Source organism: Pteronotus mesoamericanus, unplaced genomic scaffold (assembly GCF_021234165.1).
Source record: "Pteronotus mesoamericanus isolate MK-2021 breed Mesoamerican mustached bat unplaced genomic scaffold, CSHL_Meso_final contig_130, whole genome shotgun sequence".
In the NCBI taxonomy this organism is placed as follows: Eukaryota; Metazoa; Chordata; class Mammalia; order Chiroptera; family Mormoopidae; genus Pteronotus; species Pteronotus mesoamericanus.
The window spans coordinates 14,086,776-14,101,004 of NW_026555060.1; the positions used below are offsets into that span (position 1 = coordinate 14,086,776).

Consider the following 14,229-nt stretch of genomic DNA (forward strand, 5'->3'; position numbering starts at 1 on the left):
TGTGCTAAATAACAAATGTACAAGTGAACTGTAAATGCTTCGACTCTTTAGAAGGATACAAGCTGTAGGTGCTGTCAACACTAATCAGAGAAACATCGGGGTATAAAAAGAGAGAAGGAGAGACTCTTCATATTGGAGAGTCATCAAAACTGGGCTACAATAAACTGATGGCAGCAAGCTGTGCTCAAGGGATGTGAGAATCATGCTACTCCTCTTGACATTGAGTTTCCTCTTTCCAAAATGGAATTGAAGCAGCTATTGACAAAGGACATATTCAAGAAAGCCAGTGGGAAAGCAAAACACAAACAAAAACCAGGGGTGTGATGAAAAGGAAGTACACACTCACTTGGTTTCATTTTATGGCCTCCAAACTGGGTCAGCCTGCCTTGGGGAGTCTGAATCCCTGCTTTTAGATGGGGACCACCACGTCTCAGGAGAGTCATCTGGAACCAGATTAAGTCTTGACAAATATTTAGCAGTGATTGTGCCTCAGCTTCAGAAACATCTGTTATAGTTTCCTGTATCATAAGCTGTATGTTCAGATGTTCAATAAGAAGTATGTTTACATTTGGAATATGCAGCTTTAAATAAGTGAATTCTATTTTTCAGTGGATGTTAACTGCAAGATTGGTTTCATTTGATGCTACTAAACGTTGCTCTACTAGGCAAGAGAAGGGAGTTGAGCTAAATATAAGTGAAACATTGCCTCTAATGAGTGGGGCTTAGAAGTAAACAAACCAATTAAAAATGATCCCTTGCTTCTAAGACAGGAACCTCTAGGGGAGGGAATTGGTAAGTAGGTCAGCTCTTCTGATGGCAGAAAGCAGAGTAAAGAAGTACAGAGAGGCCCAGCCCCTGCTCAGAGCTGGAGCTGCTTGCTTGGTGTACAAGATGCTTCAGTTTGGAGGATGCGCTAAGCTCTAGATACCTTCTCCTGTTTCCTGCTCACCAGGCAAACCACAGAGCCAGATCACAGTCTAAAGGAGCATCTACCACTAGCAAACATTCATCTTAAGATCAAGGATTAGAGAAAAGGTATTCACTGCTTTTTCCTTTATTCACTGTACCCCTAATTAAGTCATATACCTCTTAGTGCTTATGTCAACGTGCCTCCACAGGTGCACCCAGTGGGTGAGGACAGGGCTGGGGAGAGCCTGGGGAGGGAAAGGGATGCAGCAAAAAGGGAGGAGCCAGATTCGAATTTGAATTTGGCAGGCGGAAGTGAGGAGGAGGCACCTGAAAGTGGCTACACCCAGGAAGGATGGGTGTGTCTGGGCAGCATTAGTATTTAACTAATTACTGCATCATACCAGATAGCTGGAACAGCAAAATAGCCTGTTTTCACTCCTGGTGCAGCTAACCTAGGATTAATGTCGTGCTGAAACACTCAAGAGAAGACAAGGTCTTGGTCTTCTGAACCAGAATGAGAGCAAAAGACCCAAGTAGTCACTGATGATTCTTGGGACATCGGAATAGAACATAAGAATGGGACTATGTCTGAGACAGGGTGGTATGTGACATCTTCTGGAGTATCTCCCGTAGTTTGTCTGCCATCTCTGGGTGGTAATCTCATGTCACCTGGACTATGGCTGAAACTCATGCCTTCTGAGTCAGTGACTTCCTCTCCCAGAGCTGAACCAACTACAAACATGTTTATTTCACTAGTAACAAAAATATCTATTTTTATTAGGAAAGGTATTAGGGTCATATCTGATTCCAGATGTTACAGTTCAGACCTCCTTCCCAAAAGGCAGTTAGGTATGGTTAACAGCACAGTTTCCATCATGGCATGACGTTCACAACCTCATGCCATACGAAAGCGTGTACACCACTCTACTCTTTACACGAGATATCCACAATGAGTCCTACAAGCTTAATAATCTCTTAGTTGTCCAACTCCTGTTCAGTCCCCATCATTTCTCTCCCAACTCTCCAGCAAAGGCTGCTACTGGTTGAGCAAATTCTCTTGTCCTCATACATCAATCCAGTTACCCTGCCAACATTTGCTTTTTCTTCTTCTTCTTCTTTTTTTCTGATGTAAAGATGGAGTGGGGGAAATAGGATTCACATATTGGCCACTTTAAGAATCAGGCATCTCTCTTGCCAGGAAAAAGTTCTCCATAGTTACATATTACAGCTAAGAGAAGAGTCTGCAAGTTTCTCCACAAACCTTCAGAAATCCTACCAAACAATGGATTCTTTATATCATTTGACAGCCTAAAAGCTATTTAATACATCAACAGAGAGAAGGGCTCAATCACTTTCTTTCTGTCTAGAGACCACAGAACCATTGAGTTTCCTGATTTTATCTGCAGTAAACTATTGTAGTTACAGAGTGACGGCTTGAGTCATAAGCCCAAAGTTCAAGGTAGAGTCCATGAATCTATAGAGAGAATGCATAGTTCAGAAATGAGGATAGTCAAGTTGGAGCCTCTACTTCTAAACCAAAAAAGTTACTCAACTCTTCAGCTCAAGACTTCCTGTGAGTAGAGTGTTTGACTAAAAATGCATTCAACCTTGGGTTTCCAATTAGTCCAAAAGATTGCTTCGCTCTTGTCCATATAATTCAGCGTTCTGGGAAAAACTGAAAACTCTTTGGGGAAGTCATGGCAATATTCCTCTCTGGTCCCAAGAGGAGTTATTTCTCCTCAGTGGGTCTTAGAAGGAGCCTGCCAGGTCCCCTTAACCTCTCACTCCCCTCTATACAACCCATTAATTCACCTAGAAACAGAGTAGCAACATTTATTCATAACTCAAGGAGGGACTCTAAATTCTTACACTGTAGAGCACCCAGGTAGGGAGTCTCCCCATCAAATTTGAACTCTTCTTGGCTATGGATAAAGACATTAGAAACATTAACTCTAGTAGGCAAAATGTTTCCTGATGGACAAAGATTACCCTAACTTCCATAAATATCCCCATGCAGGCAGGGCCCTAATTTCAAGTCAAGAGAAAAGCCTTCTTCTCCAACCTTACCCAGTTGGCAGTTGGAAGAGATCATACCTCGTTTTCTAGGGTCAAGGTCTTGAGAATATCCTCCCCTACAAGCCTACAGCAAGAATACCCATGTGGGAGCCAAAAGCTTTCAAAGAGAAGGCAAGACTGTAGAATTAGTAGCAAGATCTTACAGTTCCATATTTGGAGAAAAAGCATTTAGCTACAAACTTTTCTCTATGTCAAGTACACATATATCTATAAAAATATTACTTTCTGACAAGCAAATGGACAATGGACTAAAGGTTATTGTTGACAGCCTTCCACTTTAGAAGGGAGTCAACTTTGCCTTAAAAACACACTTTTAAGTGATTAGGTTCATTAACCTGACTGGATGTAATTTAAATGATTTTTGTAAAGTTTCAATTATATCAGCATCTCTATATTTTATATTTTACTGATAAAATTTTCCAGTTTGAGAGAATAATTGCATACTTCTTTTAGCTCAAGCTCTTAGATCTGATAACCCAAGTAATCTCAGTAAACTTCTTAAACAGATACATCAACTGTTTAAAGCTGAAGGAGGGTTATTTATGAAAATAAAACTAAGATTCAACAAATTGAATATTACTTTCCTGAAAGAGTTCATCTAAAAGTCTGATTTACATTCTGAGTGATGTATTTCTTTTTTTAATAATTTTTGATTTTTCAATTACATTCACCTTTTTCATCTATCTCCCAATCCCTCTCCCATCTGGCAAACTGTCAAAATGGCCTTTGTATCTGAGCTGTTTCTGTTATGCTTGTTGTTGATTTTGTTTTTTAGATTAAATTGTTGATAGATATGTATTTATTGACATTTAATTATTCATATTTTTGATCTTTTCCTTTTCCTTCTTCTTCTTAAAGAAAATCTTTTAATATTTTATGTAATACTGGTTTGGTGGTGATGAACTCAAGCGTTTTCTTGTCTGGGAAGCTCTTTATCTGTTCTTTGACACAAATGATAGTGTTTCTGGGTTGTAGGTCTTTGCTTTTCATCATTTTTAATGTTTCTTGCCCATTCCTTCTAGCTTGAAAAGGTTCTTTTGTGAAATCAGCTGACAGTTTTATGGGAGCTCCCTTATAGGTAACTGTTTTTCTCTTGCTGTTTTTAAGATTTTCTCTTTGTCTTTAACCTGTGGCATTTTAATTATGATGTGTCTTGGTGTGAGCCTCTTTGGGTTCATCTTGTTTGGAACTCTCTGCACTTCCTAGACTTGTGCCAGGTTAGGGAAGTTTCCATCATTATTTTTTCACATAAGTTTTCAATTCCTTTCTCTCTCTTCTCCTTTTGGCACCCCTATGAAGTGAATGTTGGTATGTCTGAAGTTGTCCCAGAGGTTTCTATACTATCCTCATATTTATGGATTGTTTTTTCTTTTTGCTGTTCTGATTGGGTGTGTTTTGCTTCCTTATTTTCCAAGTATCTGCTTTGATCCTCTGCTTCACCTATTTCACTTTTGATTCCCTATAATGTACTTTTTATTTCAGTTAGTGTATCCTTCATTTCTGACTTGTTCATTTTATTGTTTCTATGTTTTTTATGCGATTGAAGTTCTTACTAAGTTCATCTACTCTTCCCCTAAATTCATTGAGCATCCTTATAACTAGTGTTTTGAACTATGGATCAAGTAGATTGCTTGTTTCCATTTTATTTAGCCCTTTTTTTCTGGAGTTTTGTTCTGCTCTTTCATTTGGGACTTGTTTCTTTGTCTCTTCAGTTTGGCAGCCCCCCTCTTTCTGCTTTTGTGTATTAGGTAGAGCTGCTACACCTCCCTGGCTTAGTAGAGTGGCCTTATGTAGTAGGTGTCCCGTAGGGTCCAGTGGTACAGCCTTCCCATTCACTCAAGCAGGGCACACCCCCACCCTATGTGGGCTGTGTACACCCTCCTGTTGTAGTTGAGCCTTGATTACTATTGGTATGTCAATGGGAGGGATTTACCCCCAGGCCAATTAGCTGCAGGGACCACCATGGAGGATGATCTGTGCAGCAGGGACCCACTCCATGGAGCAAGGTATACTTTAGCATGGCTCTTGTGCCCTGTGAGTCCACTTCTTGAGTGTATCACTTATGGAGGTGGCTGGGTGGTATTTCGATATGACCTGAAGCTGCCTAGAGGGTGTGCTAGCTCTGGGGCTTCCCAGAAGGTGGGGGTCAATGTCAGTCACCATATGAATTCTAGTTGGGGCTGCCTGGCATGGGTTACAAAGCCATCTGCAGATGGCTGCTACTTGTGCTGGGCTTGGAGGTGTCCAGGCCAGGCCAAGCTGTGAAGCAAGGCTGGCTGCCACTATGGCTAGGTCTGGGGCCACTTAGTGAAAGGTACAAAGCCTTCTGAGGCCAGATGCTTGTTTGAGAGATTTTAGGAATGTCTGAAGTATGAGCCAAGACAGGTCATTTGTATTGAAAAGCCACTGGAAACAGCTTCTGTGGGCCCACAAGTTGGTTGGGGTGGGGTCTCAGGGGATCACCAGAACAGGGCTATAGTTGATAGAGACTCAGATATGGCACTGGCTGTGTGGGAGGAGGGCTCAGTAAAGGAACAGTGGCCTCTGCCAGCACTTCTGGATGAGAGAAAGCTGCTCTCCCAGCTCTTGCCCTGATGTCAACCACTTCATTTCTTCCCCATATGTCCCTGGTGCCTTTTGAGCTATTGTCCCAAGACTGGAGCTCAGAGGAAATGAATCAGAGTAAGTATGTGTGTGGGCCTTTTAAGAGAAACTGCCTGCGTCTCCAGAAGCCTTTGTCTCAGACACAATTCCCATTGGTTTTTATAGAGATAAGTTATGGGGACTTCTCTTCCTGGTACTTATACTTGGGCTGCAGAGTCTGATGTGGAGCTGGGACACCTCTACTCCTTGGGGGGAACATCTGCATCTGAGATGACCCTCCTGATTTTTATTCATCTCACATGGGTTGGGACCAGCCCCTTGCAAGTCTACACCCCTCCTAACAGTCCAAAAGCAGCTTCTTTTCAATATCCTTAGTTGTAGGACTTATGATCAGGTAGAATTCAGGTGCTTCTGAATGATGGTTGTTCTGTAATTTAGTTGTAATTTTGATGTGGTTGTGGGAGGTTCCAAGTACCATATTTATGCTGTTATTTTACCAGAAGTCCCCTGAAACATTCTTTATCCCTGGATGAAATCGACACAGCAAATAGTAAATTGCTAAAAGCAAGTCTGACAGTTTCTTTAAAAGTCTATTAAACAACATATTTTGTTATAAATATTAAAGATTATAAACCAGTGGCACAGAAAGAAACCTTTATTACTCAGGCGTAAATTTATAGCCTTGAATGCCTTCATTATTAAATAAGATAAAGGAAGAAATGAGGAACCAAGTGTTCTCTTTTAAAAAAGAACAACAAAACAAACCACATGACTAAATTAGTAAAAATATAAAAGTAAAATTGAAATCCATAAAATAGATAATGAAAAAAGTTATAGGATGGGTAAATATATCCAACAGCTGTTGTTTTGTTTTCATTTTTATTCTTAAGATTGAACACTTCCTGTAAACTCAATTAAAGATACAGGAGGACAAAACCAATAAAAATATAAGATTAGAATGTGAAAGAAAACACAACCAGAGATATGGAATAAATTAGAAGTATTATAATAAAATTTATCAATCAAATCTGTGGCCTAAAATTTGATTATAGTATTAACAAAATACAAATAACCTAAAAAAAAGAAAAATTTGAATAGGTAATTACCACAGAAAAATCAGAAATTGATTAAAGATTTAGTATCAAAAAGGCCCCAGGGCCAGAGGCACACACAGCTAAGTTTTATCTCATCTTAGTCCAAAGTTTTGAAAACTAGTGTTCTCCAATCTTCTCTAATTAATAAGACTCATCTGGGGTGCTTGTAAAAGACACACGACTAGGTCTCTTCCATGGAAGTTCCTATATAATCTGGTAGGAACCTAGGTATCTGTGTCTAAGTGCTTTACATCTTAAGAGATATTGGGAACTGATTTGAACTCTGATTTAAAATCTTACAGGCCAAAGAAAAAAAGATTAAAATGCTCACTGTCATAATTTTAATACTCAGATCTGATAAGGATATAAATGAATTAAATTGAAATAATAGTTAAATCTCATTGATGATTAGATGCAAAAATTCTAAATAAAACACTAGGACATAGAATCCAAAAATATGTCAAAAGAGAAATACAGTTTGACTACATTGGGATTATTCCAGAAATGTAAGGATACTTATATATCCTTAATATTTTAATATTTAATTTTAATTTTAATATTTTAATATTTAAAAATCTATTAAAACAATAATAGATCTCAACATATGGCTTCAGAAAAATATGATTATATCATTACATAATGAAAAAACATTTGATGAAATTCAGCAGGATATGTAATAAAACCTCTAAGTAAAGCATCAATAAAAGGATATTATTTATGATAAGTGTTCTTTATTAGAAATGAGAGCAAAACACTAAAACCAATTTACTTAAAACCAGAAACTAGACAAGGAGGCAAGTTATAATCATTATTGCTTAATATTGACTTAGACTCTATAAGTCTTAGATGCTCTAAGTGCACAAAAGAAAAAGGAATAACTGACAGAAAAAGGGAAAATAATTATTCTTTTTGTTGATGACATGATTACATACTTAGAAAAGGTTACCAATAGAAAAAACATTTCATTTAGAATAATATCAAAAACCATAACATAGTTAGAAAGAGGTGTAAAAGTAAAACAAGTTCTAGATGAATAAACTATAAATGATAAAACAGGCAACATCTAAACAAATGGGAAGGCATATCATAATTTGGGATGAGAAGATATAACATCATAAAAATGGCAATGCCCCCAAATTAATATATAAGTTTAATACAATTTGAATTAGAATTTCAACTGAGGGTCTGAGAATTGAATAAGTTGATTTTAAAGTTTACTTTAAAATTAAATGCCAGACAATATCTGACAAAATCATGGAAAGTGAGAACAGGGCTTACCTTACCAGGTAGGATGCCTCACCAGAAAAACTTAGTACCAAACCACTCTAATCAAGTCAACAGAATATTGCTACATAAATAGAAACATAAATTGGTGGTAGAGATATCAGAAACAGTCCATGTTATATAAGGCTTTAATATATGACCAGTCAACACAGTGGGAAATGTGTATAGTATTAAACCAGTGGTACAGAAACCAGTGGCACATGAGTGGTTCAGTGGTTTATTATGACAGTGAGGCACAACGGGCTCTCCATGTGGAAAAAATATAGTGCCCCATCTGACACTATAAAAAAAACATTTCAAATGGATTAAAGTCAAATAATTTTTTAAAAACTTAGAAGAAAATCTGAGAGACTACATGTACAATCTAGAGATAGTGAAATCTTTTAAACCAAGACTAGAAACTCAGATGTTAAAAGCAAAAAAAATAAATTTGTTGGACTATATAAAAATTAAAAACACATTTTTTCTATGGTAAAAGATATGCTAAAAAACAAGTCATGGACAAGTCATAAAACAGGAAACATTTATAATACAAATGACAAAATAATATGTCTACAATATTCAGTGAGAACTTACAAACTGATATAAAGCATAGAAATACCTCTACAACAAAGGGTGACATATATAAATATACAACTCGTAAAAACACAAAAAGAACATTTTATTAATTTGACCCCAAAAGCAAGGGAAGTAAAGGCAAAAATAAATGAATGGGACTATATCAAACTAAAAAGATTCTACACAGTAAAAGATACTGACCACAAAACAAAAAGACAGTCAATTGAATGGGAGATGATATTTGTGAACAACATCTCCAACAAGCGGTTAATATCCAAAATATATAAAGAATTCATACAACTCAACACCAAACAAACAGACATTCCAATTAGAAAATGGGCAGAGGACCTGAACAGACACCTCTCTCAAGAAGACATACAAAGGCCATCAGATATATGAAAAGCTGTTCAACTTCACTAGCTATTAGGGAAATGCAAATCAAAACTCACACCTGTTAGAATGGCTATTACCAACAAGGCAGGTAATGACAAGCAATGGGGAGGCTGTGGAGTAAAAGGAACTCTCATTTGCTGCTGGTGGGAATGTAAATTGGTACAATGACTATGGTGCCTCAGAAAACTAAATATAGAGTTACCATATGACCCAGTAATCCCTCTTCTGGTACCTATCTGAAAAACTCAAAAACCTTTACTGGCAAAGATTTATATACCCCTATGTTCACTGCAGCATTATTCATGGTGGCCAACACATGGAGACAATAAAAGTGTCCTTCCATAGATGATTGGCTGTAGAAGATGTCATACATATATACAATGGAATATTACTTAACCATAAGAGGAGATGAAATACTGTCATTTGTGACAACACAGATGGATCTTGATAATATTAAGCTAAGCAAAGTAAGTCAGAAAAACCTAAGAACCATATGATTTTACACATGGGTGGGATAAAATATGGATACTAATAGACACAGAAAACAGTATGGTGATTAGCAGAGGGAAGAGGGTGGGGAGGATAGTAAAGGGTAAAGAAGGACAAATATATCGTGACAGAAGATGACCTGACTTTGGATGGTGGACACAGTACTATGTACAGATCACGTATCATAGAAGTGTACACTTGAAACCTATATAACCCTAAAAACCAATGTCACCCGGATAAATTTAATTAAAATATATTAAAAGGGAAACATACATAAATAAACAATTCATAAAACCACAAACCTAAGCAGCCAGAAAACAAATGAAAAGATGTTCAATTTCACTATTAGTTAAAGATATGCAAACTTGAAATGTGATGTTACTTTCACCCATCAGACAAACAAATATTTAAAAAACTACAATGCATTGTAGGCAGTGGAGGGGATGAGGGGGACTCTACACATTACTGGTGGAAATAATAAGTATTTCATAATTCTCAGTAGGCACTCTTGCAATTCATATTCAAATTTAAAATACATATAACCTTTGACTCAACAATCCCGCTACTAGAGGTCCACTCTATAAAAATAAAAGCACTAGTAAATAAGGACATATTTTGGCTTTGTTTACTGTGATAAAGATCTGGAAACATTAATACTTGTATGCCCATTCATAGCTGAATGGCTAAATAAAGGTAGTATATACCATGGGACACTATGTTGCCTTTAAGATCACTGATTTAGTATTATACTAGGTGATTTGAAGGGATTTCACAAGGTATTGCTGAGTGAGGAAAACTGGACATAGAAGAGTGTGTGTAATATAATCCCATATTAATAAAACAAGAGCCATCCCTCCAGACATAGGTACATGTATGTATTTGTGTTTATGTGTGTGGTGTGGAGAGTGTGTGTGTGTATGTGGAATGTCTACAAGTAGATTTTATGAGCAGGGAGATAAATATGGAATATTGGGCTATGTATGCTGGATCATTAACAACCATTAGCTGGGGGAAGAGAAAGAGAGCAGATATGGATGAAAGAGGGTGGGATGGGGAAGAAAGAACTGATAAAAAGAGAAGTTTTAAAAAAACTGCACCAGAAATTGATAAGCTGATTCTTAAATTCACATAGAAATTCAAGAAACCCAAAACAATCTTGATAAAGAAGAATAAAGTTGGAGGAGTCACACTTCCCAATTTCAAAACTTATTCTAAAGCTACGATAATCAAGACAGTGTGGTACTGGCATAGAGACAGATAGAGATCCAAATAATAGAATTGAGAGTTCAGGAGTAATTCTAGACATTTGGAGTCAACTGATTTTCAACAAGGATGCCAGGACCAATCAATGAGAAAGAACGGTCTTTTCAGCAAATGGTTGTGATACAACCGAATGTCACACGCAGAAGAAGTTGGGCCCCTATCTCACACCAGACACAGAAATCAACTCAAAGTGGAACCAAGACTTGAATGTAAGAACTAAAACTATAAGACTTAGAAGAAAATTTCGGCAAAATTCTTCATGACTTGAGATTAGCAGTGGTTTCTTATGTATGGCACTGAAATCACAAGCAACAAGAGAAAAAAATAAATAGACTGGACATCACAAAAAACTTGTGTGCTTCAAAGGACACCATCAAGAGTGTGACACCATCAAAAGTGTAAAAAGACAACTGAGATAAAGTTTTTGCAAGTTACATATCTGATAAGCCACTAAGTGTATTTATAATTTAAAGAATACTTGCAACTCAATAATAAAAAGACAACCCAATTAAAAAATAGGCAAAAGATTGGAATAGACGTTTCTTCAAAGAAGATAGATAAGTGAGCAATAAGTACATGAGAAGAAGTTCAGCATCACAAGCCATTTAGGGAAATGCAAATCAAGACCTCGCTGAGATTCCACTGCACACCCACTGGCATGGCTATGATAGGAAGACATAATAACGAGTATTAGGGAGAAGATGAAGAAACTGGAAACTTTATATACTGCTGGTTGGAATGTAAAATTGTACACCCACTTTGGAAAATTCTGGCAGTTTCTCAAAAAGTTAACCATAGAATTACTCTGTATACCAGTAGTTTCACACCTAGTTATATAGCAAAGAGAAATGAAAACTTATGTCTACACCAAAATGATACACAAAAGTTCACAGCAATATTATTCATAATGCTGAAAAAATGGAAACAGCCTAAATGTGCATGAATTGAAGAATGGATAAAGAACATGAGGTATGTCCATAAAATGGAATATTGCTCAAGGATAAAGAGAAATAAAGTAATGATGCATGCTACAACATGGGTGAAGTTTGAAAATGTTACATGAAAGAGAGAAGCCCGTCAAAAAGGACGGCATATAGCATCACTTTATGTAAAATGTCCAGAACAAAGAGATCTGTAGTGATAGAAAGCAGAGGTGGGCTAGGAATGGGCTAGGAAATATGCTTCTAGCATGTTTCTTTTTGGGGTGAAAACTTTAGAACATGAAAATATTTTTAAAATGATGATGGTGATGGATGCAGACAACTGTGAATATGCTAAAAGTCATTAAAATGTACTTTTGCACTGGCTGGGTGCACTGGCTGGGTGGCTCCGTTGGTTTGAGTGATGTTCCTGTACACTAAAAAGGTTGCAGGTTTGATTCCCAGTCAGGGAACATACTTAAGTTGCAGGCCTGATCCCTGGTCAAGGGGTATATGGAAGGTAACTGATCCATGTTTCTCTCTTGCATCAATATTTCTCCCTCTCACTCTCTCGCTTGCTCTCTTTCTCTCTCCCCTTTCCTCTCTCTCTAAAATCAATACACATATCCTTGGGTGAGGATGTTAAAAAATGTACTTTTAAATGGCTGACTTGTATGATATATGAATTATGTTAATAAAGCTGTTATAAAAAATGACTGCAGTAGAAAATAACATGTAATCATATTTATGCATTTATATAAAATTTCATAAGCAGGGGATGCAAATTTATGTAAAATAAAAGGTTAAGAACAAAACCAAATTCAGTTACATCTCAAGGCCACTGTTTCCTTATCTATAAATATTATAATTCTACTCATCTCATAAGGTTATTTGAGTAATTAAAAGGATGACCCATGTAAAGCACTTAGCATAATGCTTGGCATATATTAATCACTCAATTAATTGCTAACTCTTGCAATTAGAGAGGATGAAAAGATACTTCCTAAAGAGGTGTCTTTCATACTCACCTCCATTGTAAAACCTATGACTTTGAAACATTGCTCAATTAATTCATATTGAGATTTATAGAAACTATTGTTCGTCAGGTCTTGTACTGTTCTGAGGTGATCGTTTTGTAGGTATCTGAAAAAAAATATGGAAGAGTGAGTAAAAAATCTAAAATTAGGTGGAAAGTGAAAGCATTATTTAAGAAAATTACAACCTGCTGAATTACCTGGGAGGTTTATTTTCAGGCAGTTTGTAATGGGCTAGTTTCTTCTTTTCGGCTAAACCAGCATAGATGTAGTAAAAAACATGAAAATTTTTTTCTCCACTGAAAAAATAAGACATTTGCAGAAAGGTGATTAGTAGGAATATTTATTGTTAAAATTTCTTGGCAATATAATGATCAGAACAACAACTGTGAGTATCAATGTTTCCCAGGATACTGGATTTTGGCTTTCTGTGGTTGTCATTGTTGATATTACTTTCAACAATGATTGTCATTGGATTCTGGACACTGCTAAGCATTTTATATGAACCACTCAATGCCTGTTTGTGAGTGAGTACCAGGCACTGTTGCAGGCACTGGGAAACAGCAAGAGAAAACAGTCAAAACTCCCTAACAAGCAAAATAACAACAGACTCATAGAGAGCAGAATGACAGCTAACAGCAGCGGGGTGGGGGTAGGTGGTGAAGGGACTGAGGGATTGAGGCGGTGGAGGGATTGTCATGAACATGGACAACAGTGTGGTGATTGCAGAGGAGGGGGGAAGGGGAGTATAAGGCAATGCAAAAAATACAATGAAAATCCCTAACTCCTTGGAGTTTACATGTGAGCAGAGCAGAGAGAAAAAGAAACAAATTAATAATATATAGACAGTGTGCCAGATGATCATAAGCACTACATTGCCTTATTTACCTGCCATAACCCCCTGGTTATTACTCATGCCCTTCCTTCATTTTACATACAAGGAAACTGAGGGTTTGAGTGGCTACTGATCTCTTCAAGTTGATGACTAAACTGGATTCAAACCAGGGCTGTTTGAATCCAAAGCCCATGTCTTTGACCACATTGTTACACTGACTTTGTGGGGCTCAGTTTTCTCACTGTATGAGGAATCTGTTTCTTACAAGTCTCAGGTTCCATGACTAGGGTTCTATATATAAACAGCATCCCCAGATTCTGGAATAATACAATTAAAGGAATGTGAGTCACATGGTGAGTCTCTGGCTCAAGATAGTCCACCTCTTTCTTTCCTACCCTTCCTTTTGTTACCAAACCCTAACAGGAGAGGGGGGTCCTACTGCTCTCTGACTACCAGGCAAATCTCCAAAGATGGAATTTGGTGGAAAAGAAAGGAATCTTTTATTTAATGGCAAGTTTCTGCCTAAAATATCTGGGTAACAAAATTAAGGGGAAAGGAAAAGTCAGAGTATGACATATTTAAATATTTGTCATTACAACTACTACACAGGTTCAAGAACTGAAAATAACACAAGCTCAAAAATCCGTTCACAGTGCTGACTGTTATCACCAAGGCCTTTGGAAATTATGGCAAGTTTCTGCTTCAAAGCCCATTCCCTCTAAGACACCCAAAGAAAAATCACCCTGTCACCCTCTGTCAGCTCAGTTCAA

General features: G+C 37.2%; 1 protein-coding gene across 1 annotated transcript in view; it reads right to left on the reverse strand.

Moving 5' to 3' along the window:
• The window catches only part of MYO3A (myosin IIIA), a 199,902-nt gene that overhangs the window by 95,863 nt on the left and 89,810 nt on the right, over positions 1 to 14,229 (reverse strand). The window contains exons 14-15 of the mRNA XM_054590298.1: positions 12,825 to 12,923; positions 12,619 to 12,733 (exon numbers count right to left, since the gene is read on the reverse strand). Of these exons, the coding sequence (XP_054446273.1) occupies positions 12,619 to 12,733; positions 12,825 to 12,923 (214 nt within the window). The remainder of the gene's footprint in view (positions 1 to 12,618; positions 12,734 to 12,824; positions 12,924 to 14,229) is intronic.